The 24029-nt window shown below is 37.8% G+C and overlaps 1 protein-coding gene across 3 annotated transcripts in view; it reads left to right on the plus strand.

Moving 5' to 3' along the window:
* Positions 1 to 17358: 17358 nt before the first annotated feature.
* Positions 17359 to 24029, plus strand: part of LOC124868150 (myosin-10-like) — a 75881-nt gene continuing 69210 nt past the window's right edge. The window contains exons 1-2 of one of the 3 annotated variants that reach the window (XM_047364992.1): positions 17359 to 17535; positions 19188 to 19570. In XM_047364992.1, coding sequence (XP_047220948.1) covers positions 19226 to 19570 — 345 coding nt within the window. In that variant the 5' untranslated portion in view covers positions 17359 to 17535; positions 19188 to 19225. The remainder of the gene's footprint in view (positions 17536 to 19187; positions 19571 to 24029) is intronic. The other 2 variants (XM_047364993.1, XM_047364994.1) reach the window with 2 other exon arrangements.

Genomic DNA, 24029 nt, shown 5'->3' on the forward strand with positions numbered 1-24029 from the left:
ACATGGTTTTCAATTGTTTTTTGAAAAAACTAAATTTGAAAAGTGTGGCATATATTTGCATTTAGCATCCATGACTTATTACTTTATAGAACCACCTTTCAACACAATTACAGCTCCTACCTTATGGGTATGTCTCTACCAGTTTTGCACATCAAGAGACTGAATTGTTTGCCCTTTCGTCTTTGCACAACAGCTCATGCTCAGTCTGATTTGAAAACTTTTACAAGTTGTATGAACATTGCTTGATTTAAAATTAAACTGTCCCCTTAAATGACAGCCACCTTCCTTCCAGTGAATCTTTTTTTAATATTACCATATAGTAATTAGTTTTTTGCTTTGAAGAGTATTAGTGCTGTTTGTAGATCTAAACCAGTAGTGTCCAAACCTTTGGCCAAAATTGTCAAGTTTAAAGTTGATCATTTTTTTCTTTTCAATTAAAAGATGAAGAATTATTTTCTTTTCAGCAATAAGTTAAAATGCAATATTTTTGTCAGGTTTAAACCACCTAACAATACTATAACAACACAAAAAGAAGAAAGTGACAAAGTATTAGTTATTTTACTTGCACGAGGAGAACGGTCAGAGATGTGTTCAGTTACAAGTCTCCCAACCGCTCTGAAACCCATCCAACCGCTTCCTCTTTTTATTGTCTTTTGGGGGTCCCTAGTTTACAAAAACATTAATCTCTAAAGGATGGGAAAACAACAGCTGCATCGTAAACTAGTCATAAACAGCTTTATCCATTAACAACACATTTCCACAGTCCTCTTTCAGCTTCCAGGGTCAGTTGTGCCTTTTGTTCAGTGTAATCAGCCTCTCTTTATGACCTCCTCAACTGGACTGCTTCCTTCTGTGCTAGCTCAGCTCCATTTATGATCTTTGCCTGCAGACAACTCATCACATTCTTTACTCACACACATCTTGAATGATTATAAGATTAAATGGTTAAAATAAAGAATAGGAAGAAGATAAGACAAACTTTATTCAATTATTCCAACAATTTTATTAAAACAAAGTAGAAAAGAACAAACTATTATAGGTCCGAAAAATGTGTCGTAATAAAAGAAAGACAAGCTCCTAACTTTTTGGATTGAATGTTTTCTAATTTGTTGGTCAAGAAAATGTTTTTATTCTATTCCTAGGAGTCATAATATTATGAGAAAAAGGTAATGACAGCTCCTCTTCCACAAAAAGAGCAATTTCTTCCAAGTCAGTGTGGTTCTTCCTTCGAAACAGACAGTCATATGCACAATTGTTTCAAAGTCCTGATACTGGTAATAATTTGATGCTGATGTGCTAATAGACTAAGAATATCCTTATGGGTAAAACCGATACCAATGTATATCTTCGCAAGATGCTCAGCATTCCTCATTTTGATGCATGGAAAACTGCACTTATTTTTGTAATTTTTCTCGTAATATTACCACTTTACTCTCGTAATATTACCACTTTACTCTCGTAATATTACCACTTTACTCTCGTAATATTACCACTTTACTCTTGTAATATTACCACTTTTTTCTTGTAATATTACCACTTTACTCTCGTAATATTACCACTTTACTCTCGTAATATTACCACTTTACTCTCGTAATATTACCACTTTATTCTCGTTATATTACCACTTTACTCTCGTAATATTACCACTTTACTCTCCTAATATTACCACTTTACTCTCGTAATATTACCACTTTATTCTCGTTATATTACCACTTTACTCTCGTAATATTACCACTTTACTCTCCTAATATTACCTCTTTACTCTCATAATATTACCACTTTATTCTCGTAATATTACCACATTACTCTTGTAATATTACCACTTTTTTCTTGTAATATTACCACTTTACTCTCGTAATATTACCACTTTACTCCCCTAATATTACCACTTTACTCTCGTAATATTACCACTTTATTCTCGTTATATTACCACTTTACTCTCGTAATATTACCACTTTACTCTCCTAATATTACCACTTTACTCTCGTAATATTACCACTTTATTCTCGTTATATTACCACTTTACTCTCGTAATATTACCACTTTACTCTCCTAATATTACCACTTTACTCTTGTAATATTACCACTTTTTTCTTGTAATATTACCACTTTACTCTCGTAATATTACCACTTTACTCTCGTAATATTACCACTTTACTCTCCTAATATTACCACTTTACTCTCGTAATATTACCACTTTATTCTCGTTATATTACCACTTTACTCTCGTAATATTACCACTTTACTCTCCTAATATTACCACTTTACTCTCGTAATATTACCACTTTACTCTCGTAATATTACCACTTTACTCTCCTAATATTACCACTTTACTCTCGTAATATTACCACTTTACTCTCCTAATATTACCACTTTACTCTCGTAATATTACCACTTTATTCTCGTTATATTACCACTTTACTCTCGTAATATTACCACTTTACTCTCCTAATATTACCACTTTACTCTTGTAATATTACCACTTTATTCTCGAAATATTACCACTTTACTCTCATAATATTACCACTTTACTCTCGTAATATTACCACTTTATTCTCGAAATATTACCACTTTACTCTCATAATATTACCACTTTACTCTCCTAATATTACCTCTTTACTCTCATAATATTACCACTTTATTCTCGTAATATTACCACTTTACTCTCGTAATATTACCACTTTATTCTCGTTATATTACCACTTTACTCTCGTAATATTACCACTTTACTCTCCTAATATTACCACTTTACTCTCGTAATATTACCACTTTACTCTCGTAATATTACCACTTTACTCTCCTAATATTACCACTTTACTCTCGTAATATTACCACTTTACTCTCCTAATATTACCACTTTACTCTCGTAATATTACCACTTTATTCTCGTTATATTACCACTTTACTCTCGTAATATTACCACTTTACTCTCCTAATATTACCACTTTACTCTTGTAATATTACCACTTTATTCTCGAAATATTACCACTTTACTCTCATAATATTACCACTTTACTCTCGTAATATTACCACTTTATTCTCGAAATATTACCACTTTACTCTCATAATATTACCACTTTACTCTCCTAATATTACCTCTTTACTCTCATAATATTACCACTTTATTCTCGTAATATTACCACTTTACTCTCGTAATATTACCACTTCACTCTCCTAATATTACCACTTTACTCTCGTAATATTACCACTTTATTCTCGAAATATTACCACTTTACTCTCATAATATTACCACTTTACTCTCCTAATATTACCTCTTTACTCTCATAATATTACCACTTTATTCTCGTAATATTACCACTTTACTCTCGTAATATTACCACTTCACTCTCCTAATATTACCACTTTACTCTCGTAATATTACCACTTTATTCTCGAAATATTACCACTTTACTCTCATAATATTACCACTTTTTTCTTGTAATATTACCACTTTACTCTTGTAATATTACCACTTTATTCTTGTAAATTTCCAAAACCAAGCCTGACCCTAATACTTCACTGTAAACAGCCCTGGTAGGTTTAAATTTGGTATCTAACATCAAATCACAACAAAATGCCTATTTTGCAGAGCACTTGGACTACAAAGCATTTAAAATCTGGAATAAACAGCCAGAAAACCGTAAAAGCGCCGAAACCCTAAGTTGCTTTAAATCAAGATTAAAAACTTATTTGTTTAGAGTGGCCTTTGACTATGTCATGGAGTGACATTTTGGACTTTGTGGATTCTTGTGATAGTTTATTTTGTAATTTAGATTCTCCTTATGGCTCTTTGTTTATTTCTTAGGTTGTTGTTTCTATGTTCTCCTCTAGTTTCTTTCTTTACTTTAGTTCATAGTTATTCCAGTTCTTTATTTCCTCCTCTGATTTATTCTCTTGCTTAGATTGTGTTTTCTGTTGTTTGTTTAGTCCTTTCACCCATCCTCAGCCTTTGTATTTGTTTCACCTGTTCCTTGTCACACCTGTTCCCTGTTTCTTTGATTACCTGCCTTCTGTTCCCTTCTATGTGCTCTGTGTATATTAGTTGTTCTGTGTGCTTAGTTCCTCGCTGGTCCCTTCTGTTACTACCCCGTTCCCTACCACGTCTATGCTTTGTTCATGCTTCGCTTGGATTTTATGCTACGTTTTGCCATTAGTACCTGCAGAGTTTTGTAAGTTTTGTATTTTGGACTCTGATTCCTATCTGCAGTGTTTTTGTTACGTTTTTGCCTTTGAGGAATAAACTACGATGCGGCTACCGAGCTCTTGTCTGCACTTTGGTCCGACCCGAGATCCTCTCCCGACAGACTGTGCCATCTAGGAATAATTATTTGCGTTTTCAGTCCAATTTCCCTTTCATTTTCTTGTCCATCATTCTATTCTCTTTATTTTATTTTACTTTTTTAAATTACCTGTTGTTTGATTTTATCATTTGATTTTTTTTTCTGTGTCTGTATCTGTGTTTATTTGCTTTGTGATTGTGTTGTAATTGTATGTACAGCGCTTTGAGTGTGTTGTTGCTGAAAAGCGTTATATAAATAAACTTACCTGACCTTACCTTACCTTAAAGAATTTAAAAAACAGTCAGATATTTCTGCAACTAGAAACACAAGACCACAGGAAACTGGATGTGTCGACACCAGTATCCAGATTTTGGGTTAACGATGTGTCTATATATTCCAGTCCATTAGTTACCAATAAAGTGCTGATGATGTAATTTGTCCACTGTTCTTTCAAAGGGAAATAAATTCAATTCAGTTTCAAAGTTTATTTATATAGCGCCAATTCACAACACATGTCGTCTCAACCCACTTTACAAAGACAATTCAGTCTAATCATCTAACTATCAAACAGTGCAGTCAGATTCAGTTTATTATTCAGACTGGATAAAATGTTTTTCTATCTAAGGAAACCAAGCAGATTGCATCACGTCAGTGACTTGCAGCCTTCACTCCTCCTGGATGAGCATGTAAGCACATTGGACAGTCACTGGTGTTAACTTTGCAGCAATCCCTCATACTGAGCATGCATGTTGCGACAGTGGAAAAGAAAGGAGCACTGATCTAGGAGTATTTTCTATGTGAAAGAAAAGTTAAACGTTAAATGCAGTGGTAGCTCCTTTAGTGATTTCCTCTAGGAGAGAAACACATCTAGGCAGACACGCACTGTAATAATTTTCAAGTCCAGAAGATGAAAGAGAGCACATACAGTTAGTCACAGTAGAAGCTAGGAGAGACAGGGTTAAACACTAAAAGACAGGACCAAGTGTATCATCTGTAGAAGGTGAGCATTAAGTTGTAGGCAGCAGCAGCTCAGCCGATGCCCCCTCCATTTAGGTGTAACAGCTAAACACAGAGCCAGGCCAGATGTAGCTTCTAGGAAGAGAAAAACAGAGAGAACATACAGATAAAAGCTGAAATAACAGCAAATAAAAATTAAACTGATTACTCAACAGAAATACGCTACATTCTTTATGCCTTAGGAGTTGAAACTTGGATCTTAGAATCCTGTTCCCAGTCATAATTAGCCAATTTCTGTGCCCAGTAACTGGGCTCACTCTTATTAACAATACAAACCACTAACAATTTACATATTTCACTTCAGTTTATGAATTTGAACGCAGTAGAGAAATATTTGATTACAGAGGTCACACAGTACAGTGTGTGTATCTAATTTAATTGAATGCAAATTCAAACTAATTGCAATTAAACAACAGTTATACAGGGTTGGACAATGAAATTGAAACACCTGGTTTTAGACCACAATAATTTATTAGTATGGTGTAGGGCCTCCTTTTGCGGCCAATACAGCATCAATTCGTCTTGGGAATGACATATACAAGTCCTGCACAGTGGTCAGAGGGATTTTAAGCCATTCTTCTTGCAGGATAGTGGCCAGGTCACTACGTGATACTGGTGGAGGAAAACGTTTCCTGACTCGCTCCTCCAAAACACCCCAAAGTGGCTCAATAATATTTAGATCTGGTGACTGTGCAGGCCATGGGAGATGTTCAACTTCACTTTCATGTTCATCAAACCAATCTTTCACCAGTCTTGCTGTGTGTATTGGTGCATTGTCATCCTGATACACGGCACCGCCTTCAGGATACAATGTTTGAACCATTGGATGCACATGGTCCTCAAGAATGGTTCAGTAGTCCTTGGCAGTGATGCACCCATCTAGCACAAGTATTGGGCCAAGGGATTGCCATGATATGGCAGCCCAAACCATCACTGATCCACCCCCATGCTTCACTCTGGGCATGCAACAGTCTGGGTGGTACGCTTCTTTGGGGCTTCTCCACACCGTAACTCTCCCGTATGTGGAGAAAACAGTAAAGGTGGACTCATCAGAGAACAATACATGTTTCACATTGTCCACAGCCCAAGATTTGTGCTCCTTGCACCATTGAAACCGACGTTTGGCATTGGCATGAGTGACCAAAGGTTTGGCTATAGCAGCCTGCCTTGTATATTGACCCTGTAGAGCTCCTGACAGACAGTTCTGGTGGAAACAGGAGAGTTGAGGTGCACATTTAATTCTGCCATGATTTGGGCAGCCGTAGTTTTATGTTTTTTGGATCCAATCCGGGTTAGCACCCGAAAATCCCTTTCAGACAGCTTCCTCTTGCGTCCACAGTTAATCCTGTTGGATGTGGTTCGTCCTTCTTGGTGGTATGCTGACATTACCCTGGATACCGTGGCTCTTGATACATCACAAAGACTTGCTGTCTTGGTCACAGATGTGCCAGCAAGACGTGCACCAACAATTTGTCCTCTTTTGAACTCTGGTATGTCACCCATAATGTTGTGTGCATTTCAATATTTTGAGCAAAACTGTGCTCTTACCCTGCTAATTGAACCTTCACACTCTGCTCTTACTATTATACTAATAATAATTGGCTTTTGCTGGTAATCCTTCTGAGAAATCTGAAAATCTATGAAAAGTAATGAAATCACACATTTAGGTAAAGTAAGATAGGAGGAAACAAAATCATATTTCAAAGTCTATTCTTAGCAGAATAGAGTCTGAAATAGTACAAAAAACCTCAGCAGGGGTAAACAACACACACATAAGTAAAGATTTAGTAAGGGTACGGTGGAATTTTGAGGGTGCGAATATATATAAGTCTGAGTGTGTTTTCAAGAATTAGACTGTCAACACTGATAGAAGCGCCATTGTCCTTGAGAAGAGAGGTGGAAGTTTTATCAGTCGGCCTAATAGTCCTATCAGCACACAGCTGGTAGGGGAGTGCTGGGGAAGAGCGTCGTGTTTATATAACATCCAGGAGATATTTTGTCGATAGCCAGTTAGCAGAAGTTGCCAAGGCCACATTGGGGTGCCGGATTTAGAAAAACAATAAATGTTGTGCTTCAGGCAGTTGTGAATTTCCAACCACCTTAAGAGTTTTACTGGTATTTCTCAATTGCGAATCCAAATAGCCAAATTTCTGGTATTTTCCGCAGATCTCGAGCGTACAACTTCTCCAAGATTATATCCTTTAACCTCTGAGTCTAACCGCTGCCAGGCTGCGATTCTGTTCAAGAATCGTGTCCATCTTGCGATTCTGCTCTCTAAACATTTCAGTCTGAGTGTTGATCGCTCTACAGACTCCATCCAACATCACAGGCAGCTTTCGGATGCTTTGAACAGCCGCCCACATTTTGCGAATCACTCAATAAGCCAGGTAACTGCCAACTCCAAAAAGCAGAAATCCTGTTATCAAAAGTCCAAATATGTACACATCTTCTACGTCCTCGACCGACATTGTAGTCAGGCACACAATCTTCCATTGCTGCCAAGAATCCATTGTGTATCCAGAGAAGAACGTCCCATCTGGACAAGAGGGTCTCCTTTACCCTGTCTTCCCGTTGAAAAGAAAAAAAATTTATAAATTGAGAGACCAGCTGACCAAATCCATAATTTACAAATTTGGAGGATATGCAAAGCGAGGCTCTGAGAAAAATACAGACAAAAACCAGAAGCAGGGATCAGCAGGGAGGGAGCAGGGAGGGAGGGAGAGAAACGCGTGTGTCTTCCACCGAGAGCAAGAGAGGTGTAGATTATAGAGGTGGCATACTAGTACCACACTAACATTCACTGAATTCCCAAAGAAGACCCATTCTTTCATTAATGTTTGTAGCAGTCTGAATGCATAGGTGCTGGACATTCCACATGTAGCCACTGAAGTGGTTGGAAAAGTTGGATTCATTTATTTAAAGGGTTGACCCAATACGTTTGACATCATGGTGATTCTGACTTTACATGTCAGAAATCCAAATTCAGAGAGCATATCCGTTTGTTTTAGTTGGAAATTCCAAAATCCGACCACAAATGCAAAGTAAAACTTGATTTTTCATAGCGGACTAATAACCTCCTAGAGTTTTATTAACATTTTCTATTTGAGGTAGTGGATAAAGGAGCAAAATAAACTAATAAATACATTTAGGGTGGGACAGTTCTGTAAAAGTGGATTCTTTCAAAGGTCCTGTCTGAGTTAACCTGAACAAAGACATTGAAATGTAGGCTTGGTTCGTCTCTTTAATTAATCCCAACCACCTTTAAACCACTTTCAGATTTTGTTAAACATGCTTTCACTTTTCAACCATAATTTGATGTTGTTTAGACAGAAAGCGATGTTATCTTTTCTCTGTCTTCTCTACAAACATTTGCTCAGGAGGAACATGCCTTAAAACTGGAGATTTGTCTGTACATATAGGGTGGGTGTGTGGCTAGAAAAATAAACTAACCAGAGGACACTGGAAAATCCTACCCTGGCCAGTTCCTAGAAACTTCTGTGGAAAACAACTAGATTAACATAGATCTGCACAGGAAAAACAAGCTGTGTAAATGTTTGCACCTAGAAGCAGCTCTGTTACACAATAAACACCATGACATTTTATACCTTTGTTACAAAGTTAAAGCTGTTTTACCTTTAGGGTTTTGTTGTCTGAAAGTTCTTTGAATCCATAGATGTGACAACCAAACATACTCTAATTGTGTGGTACAAACTAAACATATTTACATTGGATTATGAACAAGTATCGCTTGTAAAAGAGGGTCTTCAAACCTGGATAATGCTCATTTTTCACAGTCTCTCCTACAATCATCTCCGGTGGCAATGCCTGTATAATAGCAGCTGGTTGATTCTTCCTGTTCTGAAAATTTTATACTGCCACTGATCCAGTTTAGCTCTCAAATGGCCACCTTACATCTCCTCTTTGGTGCTCTGAGAATCCAGCAAAGTTGTGAGCTGTTCCACAGACTGATTTGAGGCATTAGATGCTTTGAACCAGAACTGATCCAAAAACGTTTGCCTTACAGACTGTACATCTGATGAAAGAATGGTAGCCAAATATGATTTTTTTTCAAATTGTCATGTTCTGTGTTTTATGGTTTCTGTTATAGAATGTGTTAGATTCCACACAGACACAAATGAAGTTCTTAATAGAAAAATAAAATCTCTGACCCCCTTCTTGGCCTTTTATGCAGTTTTATTTTCCTGTGATGTATTCTTCTGTGCTTCCCATTATGCTCCCTGTTCTTCACCCTCACATGAGATAAATGAATAGAATTACTATACTGACATCTCTTAAACAAGATGAATTAATTAATGACTGTAAAGAACCAAAAGCCTTACTTTAAATTGATTACTTGTACTTACAAAGGAATGCAACAGCATATTCAAAGATCATTATCATATTTCAAAACAATAATAATGATAAATATAAGTAGCAGTAGTATTTCACAGAATACTTAGAAACATAAAACAGGATTGATGAAACATAATAGTGCTGTTACTAATGGTACCCATGGATTTTAATTTGTGACTCAAATTCTTGAACATACTGCAAGCCAACAGGTAATGTGGGAAAACAGTATTTTTGCAAAAATTATATTGTTTATATTTATTTAGATTTTATGTCTTAGCATACAAGAGAGACAACACAGAAAACAAGAACCACCCCTGGATCACAACAACTAATGATTTACATTATCCACCATCCGACATTTTCCACATAAATGTAACTTGTCTGGGTTGAGCATAGCTCAGTTGTGGAGCAGATGCACCATGCATAGATGTTATAATCTTCAATGCAGCTGTCCCAGGTTAGATTCCCGACTATGGCCATCTGCTGCATGTTATCAACCTCTCTCTCTGCCCTTCCTTCTGTCAAGCTACCAATGAATAAAGGCCACAAATACCAAAAACTCTTAAAAAAGAAACATAATTTGCCATTGCATGAAAACTGCAAAAATTGTTTTTTTAATTGTCAAAAACTATATATTTTAACTGCAAAAGAGCAACCAATAAATATAGATGTTGCAAGAAAAGCTGACAGAACCCACAGAGGTCAAACATTTTTGTGTAAATACTATCTGGCACTGGAGTTGACATTACACACTGAGCCCTCTGTAAGTATGCCTGAAAAATCCAAATAAAAAGGGTAAAAAGATGGAGGAATTTGATAAATTGCTGTCTTGACAAATGTACAAGTGGGGAGTGGAGGATGCTGTTGCTGACAGGTCTATTATGCCACAAAAGCAAATGGAGAAGCCAACAATTGAGAGAGGGAGCTGTCACAGCAGTTTGCAAAATGGCATATTTCTACACAACACCAAAGGGTGTCACTCTGTCACTCCTCAAGACAACATGAAACAAGTAAGTCCCACTTCTTCCTTCTGTCACTAGTAATACTAGCCTTATACATGTACAGTCGTGACAAGATTTTGAAATGTATATCTACAACTGTTGTGTTTTATGACAGCTAAATCTGCAGGACAGTTCCTGACTGTTTAGATTGAAAAGAAGCAGGCAAAGAAAATGACAGAATGACACTACGGCCACTCTGACAGACTCTCAGGCACACCAAGAACAGCCATCATAGATATTAGGGATGTCATGGTACATGTATTTGGACTGAAAATATCTGGTATGGTTCAGTACACGTGTACCAAATAGATACATGAACACATGCAAAATGTTTAAGTGCTGAACAAAGTGCGCAATGAAAAACACAGTTGCACAAAAATAACAATGGAGAGTACTCCCAGCTATCACTAAACTCTATTTGGGAACATTAAGGTGGGCCGAAGCAAAACCTCATGTCAGCATACCCATTGCAATAAGGTATGATGCTTGCTCTACTCTGAACTCAATTACTCACCTGAAACATCAAGCTGAATGTAAACATCACTGGTACTGGAGAAAAGTCAGCTAATGTCCAAATGGCTACCTGTTGCAGCCAGTCAACCCAAACTCCATGCATCATATGAGATGCAAGTTGATGAGGGGGAAAACTGTGCATGCTGCATTCAGGTACAGCTGGGACAGGAAGACTAAATATTAAAACAACTCCTAAGTGGTTTAAACATTTTTTATTTTCAAATATGGTCACAGTCTTATTTAATAATTTCTAAACATTAACACTGACCATTTTCCAGCATTTATATTGTTGTATTATCTATCTATTGACTATGCCTGCTTACACACCTGTTCACAAAAAAATCTAAACAACTCTCAAGTCAGTTCTATACTTTTAACTTGTTTTAACTTTTAGAACATAATAAAATAAAATTAATTTTAGAAATTGAAAAACAATAGCTTCATTTTCTGCTGACCGAAGTGAAAAAAGGAATAACAATTTTTTAAATTATTTTTCTTGATTGAAGTGTATTAAAAATGTACTCAGCTGTGATGTTTGTGTACCTTTACATCCCCAAATGGATTCAGTGGCTTGTAAAAGTATTCATACCCCTTGAACTTTTCCACATATTGTCACATTACAACCACAAACATAAATATATTTTATAAAATTTAATGTGAAAGACCAACACAAAGTGGTATTCAATTGTTAAGTGGAAAATTATACATAATTTCTTTTTTTTTTTTTTCAAATAAGAAACAACATTGTGCAAAAGTATTTCGTCACCCTGATTCAATACCTTGTAGAGCCACCTTTCACTGCCATTACAGCTGCAAGTCTTTTAGGGTATGTCTCTACCAGCTTTGCACATCCAGTGACTGAAATTTTTGCCCATTCTTCTTTGCAAAACAGCTCAAGCTCAGTCAGATTAAATGGAGAGCGTTGGTGAACAACAGTTTTCAGATCTTGCCACAGATTCTCGATTGGGTTTAGGTCTGGACTTTGACTGGGCCATTCTAACACATGAATATGTTTTATTTGAACCATTCCATTGCAGCCCTGGCTTTATGTTTAGGGTCGTTGTTCTGCTGGAAGGTGAACCTCTGCCCCAGTCCTAAGTCTTTTGCAGACTCCAACAGATTTTCTTCCAAGACTGCCCTGTATTTGGCTCCATCCATCTTCTTATCAACTCTGACCACCTTCCCTGTGCCTGCTGAAGTAAAGGAACCCAGACCACCATATTTGACAGTGGGGATGGTGTGTTCAGAGTGATGTGAAGTGTTAGTTCTCTGCCAGACATAGTGTTAGACATTTTGCCTGACATTTTGGCCATAAAGTTCAACTTTGGTCTCGTCTGACCAAAGCACCTTCTTCCACATGTTTGCTGTGTCCCCAGCATGGCTTCTGCCAAACTGCAAACGGGACTTCTTTTGGTTTTCTTTTAACAATGGCTTTCTTCTTGCCACTCGTCCATTAAGACCACATTTGTGCAGTGCACAACTAATAGTTGTCCTGCAGACAGATTCCCCCACCTGAGCTGTGGATCTCTGCAGCTCCTCCAGAGTCACCATGGTCCTCTTGGCTGCATCTCTGATCAGTGCTCTCCTTGTTCGGCTTGTAAGTTTAGGTGGACAACCTTGTCTTGGTAGGTTTATAGTTGTGCCATATTCTTTCCATTTCTGGATGATGGATTGAACAGAGCTCCATGAGATGTTCAAACCTTGGGAAACGTTTTTATAGCCTAAGCCTGTTTTACACTTCTCCACAACTTTCTTCCTGACCTGTTTGATGTTCCTTGGACTTCATGATGCTGCTTGCTCCCCAATTTTCTCTTAACCAACCTCTGAGGCTGTCACAGAGCAGCTGTATTTGTACTGAGATGAGATTACACACAGTTGGACTCTATTTAGTCATTAGCAATCATCAGGCAACTTCTGAAGCCAATTGGTTGCATTCAGAGTAAAGGGGGCTGAATACTTTTGCACACCGCTCTTTTCAGTTTTTTATTTGCAAAACATTTTATTATGTATAATTTTTGTTCCACTTTACAATTGTTTACCACTTTGTGTTGGTCTTTCACATAAAATTCCAATAAACTATATTTATGTTTGTTGTTGTCATGTGACAATATGAGGAAAGGTTCAAGGGGTATAAATACTTTTACAATCCACTGTACATAGCAATCAACATACAAATGGGAATCAACTGTATTTATCCTCAGCGGATCACTGGCAGCTGTCAATTGGGCCAAGCGCAAAACTGAAGGAGCTGCAGAAATGTATAGTAGTGCTGGTTCTGTTCACCATATGGCAACAATCTCCTGTATTCTTGCTGTGTTTGGATTAATGAATATGGTTGAAGGCAGAAACCCAAGAAAGAAATTCAGCTCTGGCTAAAATGTAAACGTTGTCAGGAAAAGTGTTCAAATATAATGAGACCTGCATATCACCAATATAACCCACAGTGAAATATGGTGATGGTAGCATCATCTGGGATTGCTTTTCTTTAGATGGAACAGGGGTGTTTGTCACTATGGATAGAATTATAATCAGTTCCAATCACCAATCAGGTTAGACACAAAACCTTCTGGTGAATATGAAGGAGGATTTCATTTTTCAGCATGGCAGGGGGTCCAAGCATACATCCAAATCAACAACAGAATGACATCACTAGAAGACAATGACAGTTTTGCAGTTTTGGATTAGCCAACCTAGAGTCCAGAACTATTACTAACAGATTATTTGTGGGGTCACATAAGAAGGCTGTGGACAAGTACAAACAATATCAAACCTCATGTAAACTGTTAAACAGGAACATTTGATCAGCTGATTGGGTAAGTTTACAGTAAAGACCAGAACATATAACATACTTTCAATCACCATGACAACTGCTCAGAGAATATTTTAAGGAAGAGTCTCTTGCTCCATCTTGTGTCTATCTATAGGTAGCGCCACTCAAAGAGATGTGCATCAAGGCTTTATAGTTTCAAGTTTGAGCCAGGTATAAATAATCACAATCTTAAATCAGTGGGTGCCAAACAATAACACCTCTTGGAGCTATTTGTTGAGGTTTTTTTTTCATAAATAAATGGTACAGAATAAGATTACTGCAAACCTCACTGTATTTTATTAGGATTCTATGGGTAGAAGACAGAGCAGATCATTATTGAGAACTGAAAGCCACTGAGAGCAAAATACAAGCAAGGAATTTGAGTTAGCACCTAAGTGGGGCTGCACGGTGGTGCAGCTGGTCGCATTGTTAACTTGCAGCATGAAGGTCCTGGGTTCAACTCCTGGTTAAGTGTCTTTCTGCATGGAGTTTGCATGTTCATGCATGGGTTCTAACCAGGTTCTCTGGCTTCCTCCCACAGTCCAAAAACATGACTGTTTGGTAAATTAGTCTCTCTAAATTGCCCTTAGGTGTGTATGGTTGTTTGTCCTGTATGTAAAGAAGATCCACTTGTGTTTAATTTAATCTTAGTATAAATCCAGCTGTTTTGGCCTCTGAAGGCCTCGGAGGTGTGTCAATGAAGAAAAAGCATTGTAAAGACCAAGGAACACAGCAGACAGGTCAGGTCTGAGGTCTGAGATTTTCAATAACAAATTTATGACTTCATAAATAGAAGTAAAGAAAATCTTTTTTATTTTGTCTGTCATGTTTTTTTCTTTGCTTTCATTTTAATATTGTGATAAGATGGGCTGCATATATTTATCATCCTACAATTTAAAAAAAGTTTGGGCACACCAATTCCTTAAACTCAGCTAAATACAGCTAGAGTTTTCAAAGAAGCTCTCATTTTTGTTGCTGGGAATAGACTAAAAACATTTTCTAGACCAATATTTTGGAAAATATTTGATGCAATAAATTAGGAACCTGTACATATTTCTTATTTTAAGACAATAGTCTTTTTTGAACCTATATATTTTTTTTTCCTGCTTTGTGTCATTAAAACATTGCATAATTTAGTGCTGAACAGATAAAAAGAAACTGATTGGCAAAAAAAAAAATATAGCCCATGAGTGCCAAACGTTTGGACACCTCTAGAGTATGGCATAACTGCAAACCTACCTAAATGCAAGAAACCCACTAATAAGCAGCCCAAGGCAGCTTCAGAGGAGCTGCAGAGATCCACAGCTAAGAAAGTAGACTCTGTTGACTGGACATTCAGCATTGGCAGAATAAAGGTTTTCCTGTCAAAACAGGACACAGAAAAACTAACGTAGGCATTTATTTTGAAACATATTTATTATGTTTCAAAATAAATATTTCTGTTTTTAATAACATTTAACCAAAAACAAATGGCATGTTGAAAAACATTCAATGTATCACCTTACTCAATAATCAGTGGAAAATGACTCAGTTGCCTTATAGCAGTCAGATCCTTCTTATAGTTACTGATCAGCTTTTTGCATGTCTTCAGCTGTGTTTTTAACCATTCATCTTTTCTGAAGACCTGTATGGCTTTACGCTTGGAAGGGTTCCTTACTATCACCCTCATCTTAACAGCCCTTCTCAGATTCTGTTTCCGATCCAAGTCAGGACTCTGGGTGGGCCACTCCAAAATGTTATTATAAGATCCAGTCATAAGAAATTTCCCTCCATTCATTGTCTATACCCGCTTTTTCTTTGTAGGGGCATAGATGGACTGGCGCACTCTCCAATGGTCATTGAGTGGGGGCAGGGGTACACCCTGGACATGTTGCCAGTCCACTAGGGCAACAGAAAGACACACAGGACATGCAACCATGCACACACACACTGATACCTCAGGGCAATTTAGAGTAACTAGTTAACACAGTCATGTTTCTGAATCGTAGGATGAAGCCAGAGTACCAAAAGAACATATTTTCATGAAGAGAACATGCAAACTCCATTCAAAAATACCCTGGGCTGGGATTAGAAGCCAGGACCTTCTTGCTGCAGTGCATCAATGCTATAGAATAAACCATTTGCTTGGCTATGCCTACGCATATGAATCATGTTTTGTGTTGTAGCTCCTGCCTTAGTGTGGATTTATTCTACCTCGATTGTATAACCCCATGAAGGCTGGTCACCTTTCTGATGCATGGCACTCTCTGAGAAGTTAATGCATTGAATCAAGTACTGATTACAAGACGGCCCTGTTTCAAGATCACATAGTTGTTAAAAGGCATTAAAACCAACTCAATTAAACCGACTATAAGTCATATTATAAGTAGACACTGCCTTTTTCAATTTTCATAATTAATCTAAAGTTGGAACATTCAAATCGTTTGTTGCATTTATGCCATTTCACCCTCTGTAAAATGATGGTAGATCGTTTAACATGAACCTTAAAGTCTTTGTGCTCTCTAGTTTCTTAAACAGCATGATGAAAGATTAAAAATTCTGAGATTACAAGGAGTCCATTGATCCCAGGGCATGATCAATCACTAGGAAAGGGTTTAAATATAGATCATACTGATCAAGTTATTCTAAGTAATTAATCTATGTTGTCAAAGTAAAGCATTTTTATGGTGATTATAGTGATGGCTTATAATGCGTGACTGGATGAGAATTCCCTCTCCCTTTCTTTATTTTCCTGGGTTTTTTTTTTTTTTGTGGCCTTAACTTCATCTAGTCAAGAGTGAACTTTATTATGACAATAATTAATTACAAATGTAAAAAAAAGAAAGAAAAAAAAAGAACCCTTTTCATTCCAGGCCTTTTGATGGCGCATCCGTGTCAAGGCACCTCAGTGACACACAAAAGAAACAAACTAAACTAAACTGTATATATCCACGATGTCCAGTAAACTTTCCACTGGCACTGTAGATTGATGGATGACCTTTTTTCACATAGATTTTATGTTGGGCTTATAACTCACTTTCAGGTTCGTTTGAAATTCTTTGGACTTCTTCATCATTGACAACCCGGAGATTTTAGGGCTATGAATAAAGCTCTGCATTTAGTCCACAAGTTGAGCAGTAGTAATGGTATCTTTATGCAACAGTGGGCCATGTTTGAAGAAAACAACACCAAGAAGAATATGAAGTAAAGGGTTTGGCTTTAATTGCTCACTTTAAGTACACATTCCCCGACAGTTTGCTCTGTCAAACTTTTACAACATAATTCCACCATTTGTTGTGGACCAATCCAGACAAAGCATCAGACTTTGACTGCCAATAAGGATATAGACTGGTCTTATGGGCGTTTCTTTGTAAAAAAAAAAAAATGCAGTGCGGCGGTGCGGCGCATCCTCCCGGGCCGGGTAGAGTTCGGTTGAGAAGTTGCTGGATGGTGGGGGAGTACCACTGATGAGAGAGCGGCCAAAAGAAGGGAACGTTTTAGTACGCGCCGAAGGAGTATAACATTTATTGACTGGAAAGTGGCCAGAAACACCAGAGTAGAGTCCATTCATCTTCTGTGTGTGGTAAGTTGAGGAAAGAAGCCCGGGCCAGGCGTTGTTTTTTCTGGGATGTAGCGGCTAGCAACAGCCTCCGTTAACGTTAGCTAGCGGATTATTGTGCCATTACTTTTTAATGATGGAGAACCTTTAGCTTTGCTGATGTTAGCTGGGAACGCAAAGCCGCCAGGGTGTTTCTGACTATTTGCCCGGGTTTAAAAATAATTATTTGTGTTTAAAGAAGAAGTTTATTTTTAAGAGCGCGACGTGGTCATTGTCCTGCCTTTATCCTGAGCCAGACGTCTGAGCCACCCACACCCATGATGGGATTTGCCAGAGGAGGCTGAGCAATCTATCCTACAACCATTTTCTTTCAATGCATTCTTCTTTATAGTCCTTCTTGGTCATATGCTGAATTAAAGCGAGCCCTCCACCCGCAGGATCTCACAGTTGCATTTAACGGGTAATTAACTGAGTTCTCGCAGGCGTCTTTTGGAGCGGCTGAGGTCTGAAGCAGAGCCAACTTTGAGCTAACGTTAGCGAGCTAAATTAGCCGCTGCAGCTGTTTGGCCTGTCCAGAGGGCAGATCAGGCCTGGGAGGGATGTTTGCATACCAAGCAACTCTAGCCGCTTCTAGATGATTTACTGTTGAAACGTTTTGGAGGCTTTTTGGTGCACAATTAACTGTGTATCGTGACCTTGAGCTAGAAACATATGGGATGAAATTGACTGAGGGGATTCTGTTAGACAATAATAAAAAACCAAACTGATCTAACATCCTGTGACCTGACCTGTATTAATATCTAACCACTACCTCATTTAAACGTGGGATCAGACTGCAGGTTGAAATGTCTCAATGCATTCTGTCATAGATGAGAATGATCTGATGATGATCTGTAGAAGTATAGTGCTGCAGTCAGTGCTGTATCTGTATCCTCTGTGGATTTATGTAGAAAACATATGTAAGTAGCCAGCTATTGTTTTATTCAATTATAGGCATTAATGACCAATGTGTCTTTTATTGATGCACCAATCAGGGTTTATTGTGGTCATTTACTGATTACAAATTTTATAAAGCTTTAGCCTATGATTTCTGATTTCTCTTTATGAACTATAACAAAAAAAAAATGTCATAGTCTTTGGACAAAATGAAAATAAAACTGCCTCAGCATAAAACATGTATAGTACAAAAAAAAAAACAGCTCAATGACACAGAGCTGTCTTTCTCCGCATCACAAAATATATACAAATACAGTCAAATCCTCCAGGTTGAAGTTCTCTTCCCAATTTTTAAGTATTTCTATAAAATCCATTGATGAACTGGCATATTTCCACCATCATAAATATGGAACCTGCAAAAACCCAAAACTGTGAGGAAGTGGATAGATAACAAACGGATGGAGAGAAGGATGATAGAAACATGTTTGTATGACTGGATGGATGATAGATGAATGTCTAACAGACAGATGGATGAATAAATTCCATATGTAAGCAGACCTCAAATGTAATGAAATTCCCGATATTCCCAGACTACAAAGGAATCCTGTTTTCGTTTGTGAGAAGCCAATCATCTGCTGTCAAATACCTTTTAAACTGCCTTTTGGCACATTTTATCTAAATCAAAGTTCCGTCCTTCTAACTATGAATATTGAAGAATTTTTGTTTTGCTCTCGCTGCAGGTGCCTCAGATTTCTGTACTTCTGGTTTTCCAGCAGCAATGTCACAGAAGAGTGGGCAGGATGACCCGGAGCGGTACCTCTTCGTGGACCGTGCTGTTGTGTACAACCCAGCAGCTCAGGCAGACTGGACTGCCAAGAGGCTGGTATGGATCCCATCAGAGCGTCACGGCTTTGAGGCAGCGAGCGTCCGCGAGGAGCGTGGGGATGAGGCGGTGGTGGAGCTCGCAGAAAACGGAAAGAAGGCTGTGGTCAACAAGGATGACATCCAGAAAATGAATCCACCCAAATTTACCAAGGTGGAAGATATGGCAGAACTCACATGTTTGAATGAGGCCTCAGTGCTTCACAATCTCAAAGACCGATACTACTCAGGGCTCATCTATGTAAGTATATGGAGTCCAAAACAAATTAAGAACTAATGAATATATTAGTGGGAAGTTTCATGCAATCAGTGTAAGCTGCAATGCCACACTTGGATAATAATTTCCGAATTTCCTTCTGAGCTGGTATTGCTTCCAGCTATTACTACAGAAGAAAGGACATATAACTAAAAAATGGATGGATTGTTATTTTAAAGGTCCATCTAACGCGCAGTCAGCTTCCTGATAGGGATGCTTCCTGGATGCCTCTCTTTAAAAGTCTACAAAGAATGCTCTGGTAGACAGAGACAGCAACAAAAGGAGCTGATGAAAGTTTATGGGTGATCAGGACATGTTAGCTTCCACATTGTACCACACGTGCCTCTGCTCTTATTTGCTGCTCCAAACCTAAATTGCAGTTGCAAGTAGTTTGAACAGTGAGCAGAGAGACTTGCTTAGTAGAGACTAGGACGTGTGCTGTAATTTTGTGATTATTGGAGGTGCACTGCTGCATCTTGAAGGATTTTTCCCTGTCTTCTGTAGCTTGTTCAGGTTGTTTCTTTCACCTGATTTTATAGGTGTTTGTTTAAGGATTACTGACCTTTTGAAGTGATTTATAGTAAAATATTACCTCTTCAAGATTTCTGTGGAATGGTTTTGGGGTCAAGGGTTTGTCGGAGAAAAAAACAAGTAATTTGACAGACAGTTTGAGTCAAGGCTGAATGAACATCCTCCATCAGTGGAATGTGGACATTAAAAATGTGATGTGGTGTTTACGGGAACTAAACTAGTAAAATATCTGTCTGTTTTTTTCTTTTACTGCTGCGTTGTGATGGAGACAGTGACTGATGTGCTGTATTCTGTAAAAACTGGGAACTTGGAGTTTTTCGATATTCGGGTGAAGCAAACGTTTGCATTTTCTAGTCTGGTAAGATTTGTTAAAAAGCCAGATGACACGTTATGCATACCATCTTTTTTTCTACTTTTATCACAAGAGTTAAAAGGATTAGATTTTTGTTAATCATTTCTAGGATGACATGATCTCGCGAAAGTATGCAATTGTGATGTACTGGTGAAACTTTCCATTAATATATTGATTATGATTAATCCATGTTTTTCTGACACTTTGTCCCCACCACTCTCTGAGAACTAAAGTATCTCGGCCAGCAAAAGTATACATCAGGTGTATTCATTAAGGGTAGTTAGTGTCCGTCCAGCTGCCCAAATACATTATTAATATACCAAGCATATAGGCATGACACTTGGTATCCTACCAAACACTGCTTTCAAGGATTGCTTTGCATGTGTGATATTGTACACTCGGATGTTGCTATGACGATTTGTATTATTACATGTGATTTACTTTGTTTATGAAACCACAAGTTATCTCATGGCACTTTGCAAACAGTTCCAATTTATATACAGAGATCTATAGTCAGATCAGTCAAATCACAGAGACAGATTAAAGTCATTTGCAGACATTCCAGTTCAGCTCTACTTGAAAAACACAGAAGTTCCGTTTATTATGCAAACCGGTGAAAAGTTTTTCATCCTGAAGAAATCCAGTTTATTGCATTGAGTCACTGACTTTACAGTGGTCCCTCCTCCTGAACGAACATGCAGCGACAGAGGACAGTTGTTGCTTAACAAGCTCTGTTCATTCTGGTCCTTTTCTGCATGAACATCTAACGATAACTGCTAAGCATTTGATATGAAACTATGAATTTGAGAAGGATGTCGTCCCACATAATCTGCTGTTTTCCCCTGTGATTATGACCCACTAAATGCATTCCTGGAAGAGCCTGGACAGCTTGTGTGTCATTTTCAGGTTGTACAGTACTTGTTAAAAGACCTTATGTTTGAAAGAGATTATTCTTTTAAGTGTTTTAGTTGCAACCTAAAGGCACTTCTGGGATGATATTTTAAAGCCTAACGAAAAGAAAATGCAGCAGATTAAATTAAAACTGTTGGTTCTGTGAAACAAGGTGCCTAAAAATCTACCTGTCAGTCTTTTATAAGTAACTGTAAAACATTTTGTTTTCTGTAAAGTTCACTTCTTATAGTTCTTTGTTGGTGAGACAAAAAAAACTTTGTGTCTGTTTTTTAAAATCTTAATGCTTCACATATGAACTTGAACGCTGCCATCTCACAGATCTGTTTTTTTTTTTTATCAACAACAACTGACATAATTTCAACTTGGAATTTCTTCAAAGAAGCTGTTGTGTCCTAGTTAAAGCAGAGGGGGACAATTAATTTTCCCAAAGGGGAATATTAGGAACTGAGACTGTTGTGAAGGGTCCTATAGACTGCTGCTGAATTTCAATTTCAATAAGCTCAAAGTTAAATTTCCATTAGTTGCCATTGGTAGATGTTTCAACTGTGCACTAAAGATGTGTAAATCATGATTATAAAACTTATCGTATTTTCCGCACTATAAGGCGCACTTAAAAACCATTAATTTTCTCAAAAAATGAGAGTGCGCCTTGTAATCCGGAGCGCCTTATATATGGATCAGTTGGTTAATTGGTTGATCCATACTGGTTGTACACGGCGCTCTGTCAAAATGTTTCAGTACGACTGGTAAACTACAAAGCCGCACCGCTTGCAGCATTACGGCTACCGTAGTCAGGGGCGTCGCCGAAGTAATAGCGGTAAACACCTGTACTGTGCTTACTCCTAGTCCAACACCACTTGTGTGTGTATAACGACCCCAAAATTGCACCTTTCAAGAGACACGCTTACGATGCTGAGTTCAAACTCAAGGCTGTCAGCTACGCAGTCGAACATGGGAATAGAGCAGCAGCGAGAGAATTCAACAGTTAACGCTACTATATTGTGAATGTACTAACGTTTGATTTAGTGCATCAGACTGTTTCTTTTACGTGTTTACTGAATCAGGGAAAAGTTCCCTTTCACGTTTTAACTAACGTTTGATTTCAACTTCAACTTCATAGACTCCAATGCATTCCTAACATGTGGTTGGCTCTATTCAATAGAATTCTATGTAGAGGAGACCTTACCATGAGAGTGAATGGAGTTATCAGAACACTGGTTTGTAGTGTATTAATAAAGTTTGACTGACTGACTTATCTGATTGTTTTGTTGACATTCTCTTTAGCACAGCTCCATCTAGTGGATGCATAACGCAACCCCAGTCAAACGTTTGACTGCAGTAGCTTCTATTCTATGCGCCTTATAATCCGGTGCGCCCTATATATGAAAAAAGTTCTAAAATAGGCCATTCATTGAAGGTGCGCCTTATAGTGCGGAAAATACGGTAATTAAATTAAATTAAAACAGTTAAATTAATTGTTACACAGCATCAACATGTTTGAACGTAGCTTATTTACATGCTCATCATAATTTTGATTTGCTTATAAATATGTTTACTCGCCATGCTGTTTGTTGTCATTTCATAGTAATTCATTTCATATTAATATTAAAATTAAGCATTTTTCTGAGATCTCCTTGTATAATGAGGTATAGTTTGGTAAAATGGACTGAACAGAGGAGCAGAACCTGAGGAGAGCTGTGTTGAAAGGTAGATTTGGTTCTGGGGTCACGGTGAGAACAAACAGGCATTCCCAGCAGATCCATGCGTTGTTCCCTCTGCTTTCAGCACCAGCCTGGAATGTGAGCAGCTCTAGTACCTGCTGGTACCTGCTGAGTTCAGAAGCTAAAGAGGAGATAGCAGAACACCAGAGAGCTTAACCACATATGGGGAATGTTGGAGATGACCATTTAGGCCTAGGCTGCTGACATCATGTACAATACAGCAAATACTGATTCAGCTCATTTACACCTTCCTCCTGTGTATATAGTGCTTAGATTATTGTACTGTTGTCTAGAGTTTGTATTTTTATATTTTCGAGTTTTTCCAATTTTGTCCAAATTTATTTGTTAAAAGCATATCTGTAAACATTCCTCCATCTTCTCTGCTCAAGACACTCTTAAGCTCACTATAAGTCCTCCTCACTACTCCTAACATCTCCTCAAGTTAGGGGCTCTCTTAAGAAATCCAATGCTACGTGAATAACTTTTATCTTACCAAGGGAAAATTCTAAGAAAAATTGTAGAAATTGAGAAATTCTCTGATTATTCTTAGTGACGTCACTACTACTTAGGATTCTCTGTGAATACGGGCCCTAAACCAGTCACACTTTGAATTACAACTTCTTTTTTTTTTGTATACAGACATATACAAATAGGCGTCTGCTGATACAAAGTCCAACTCCAAGTAACTGTACATTTCATCAGTAGTCAAAAGCAGACTTAATAAACAGAACCAACATACATTTTTATGCAGAATGAACACCAGTGCATCTGATTAGACACATGAGCCAGCTCAGGGTTTGTAAAATATACAAGTCTGGTCTAGAAGGTCATCTTTGTCCACACTTGCAGCTACAGATGTCTTGCTTCTCTTGATGATGTTAGCCGGTGGTAGGGTTTGCAGGAGTAACATGTTTCAGTGAGCACTACT

The sequence above is a fragment of the Girardinichthys multiradiatus genome, chromosome 5 (assembly GCF_021462225.1).
Source record: "Girardinichthys multiradiatus isolate DD_20200921_A chromosome 5, DD_fGirMul_XY1, whole genome shotgun sequence".
Lineage (NCBI taxonomy): Eukaryota > Metazoa > Chordata > Actinopteri > Cyprinodontiformes > Goodeidae > Girardinichthys > Girardinichthys multiradiatus.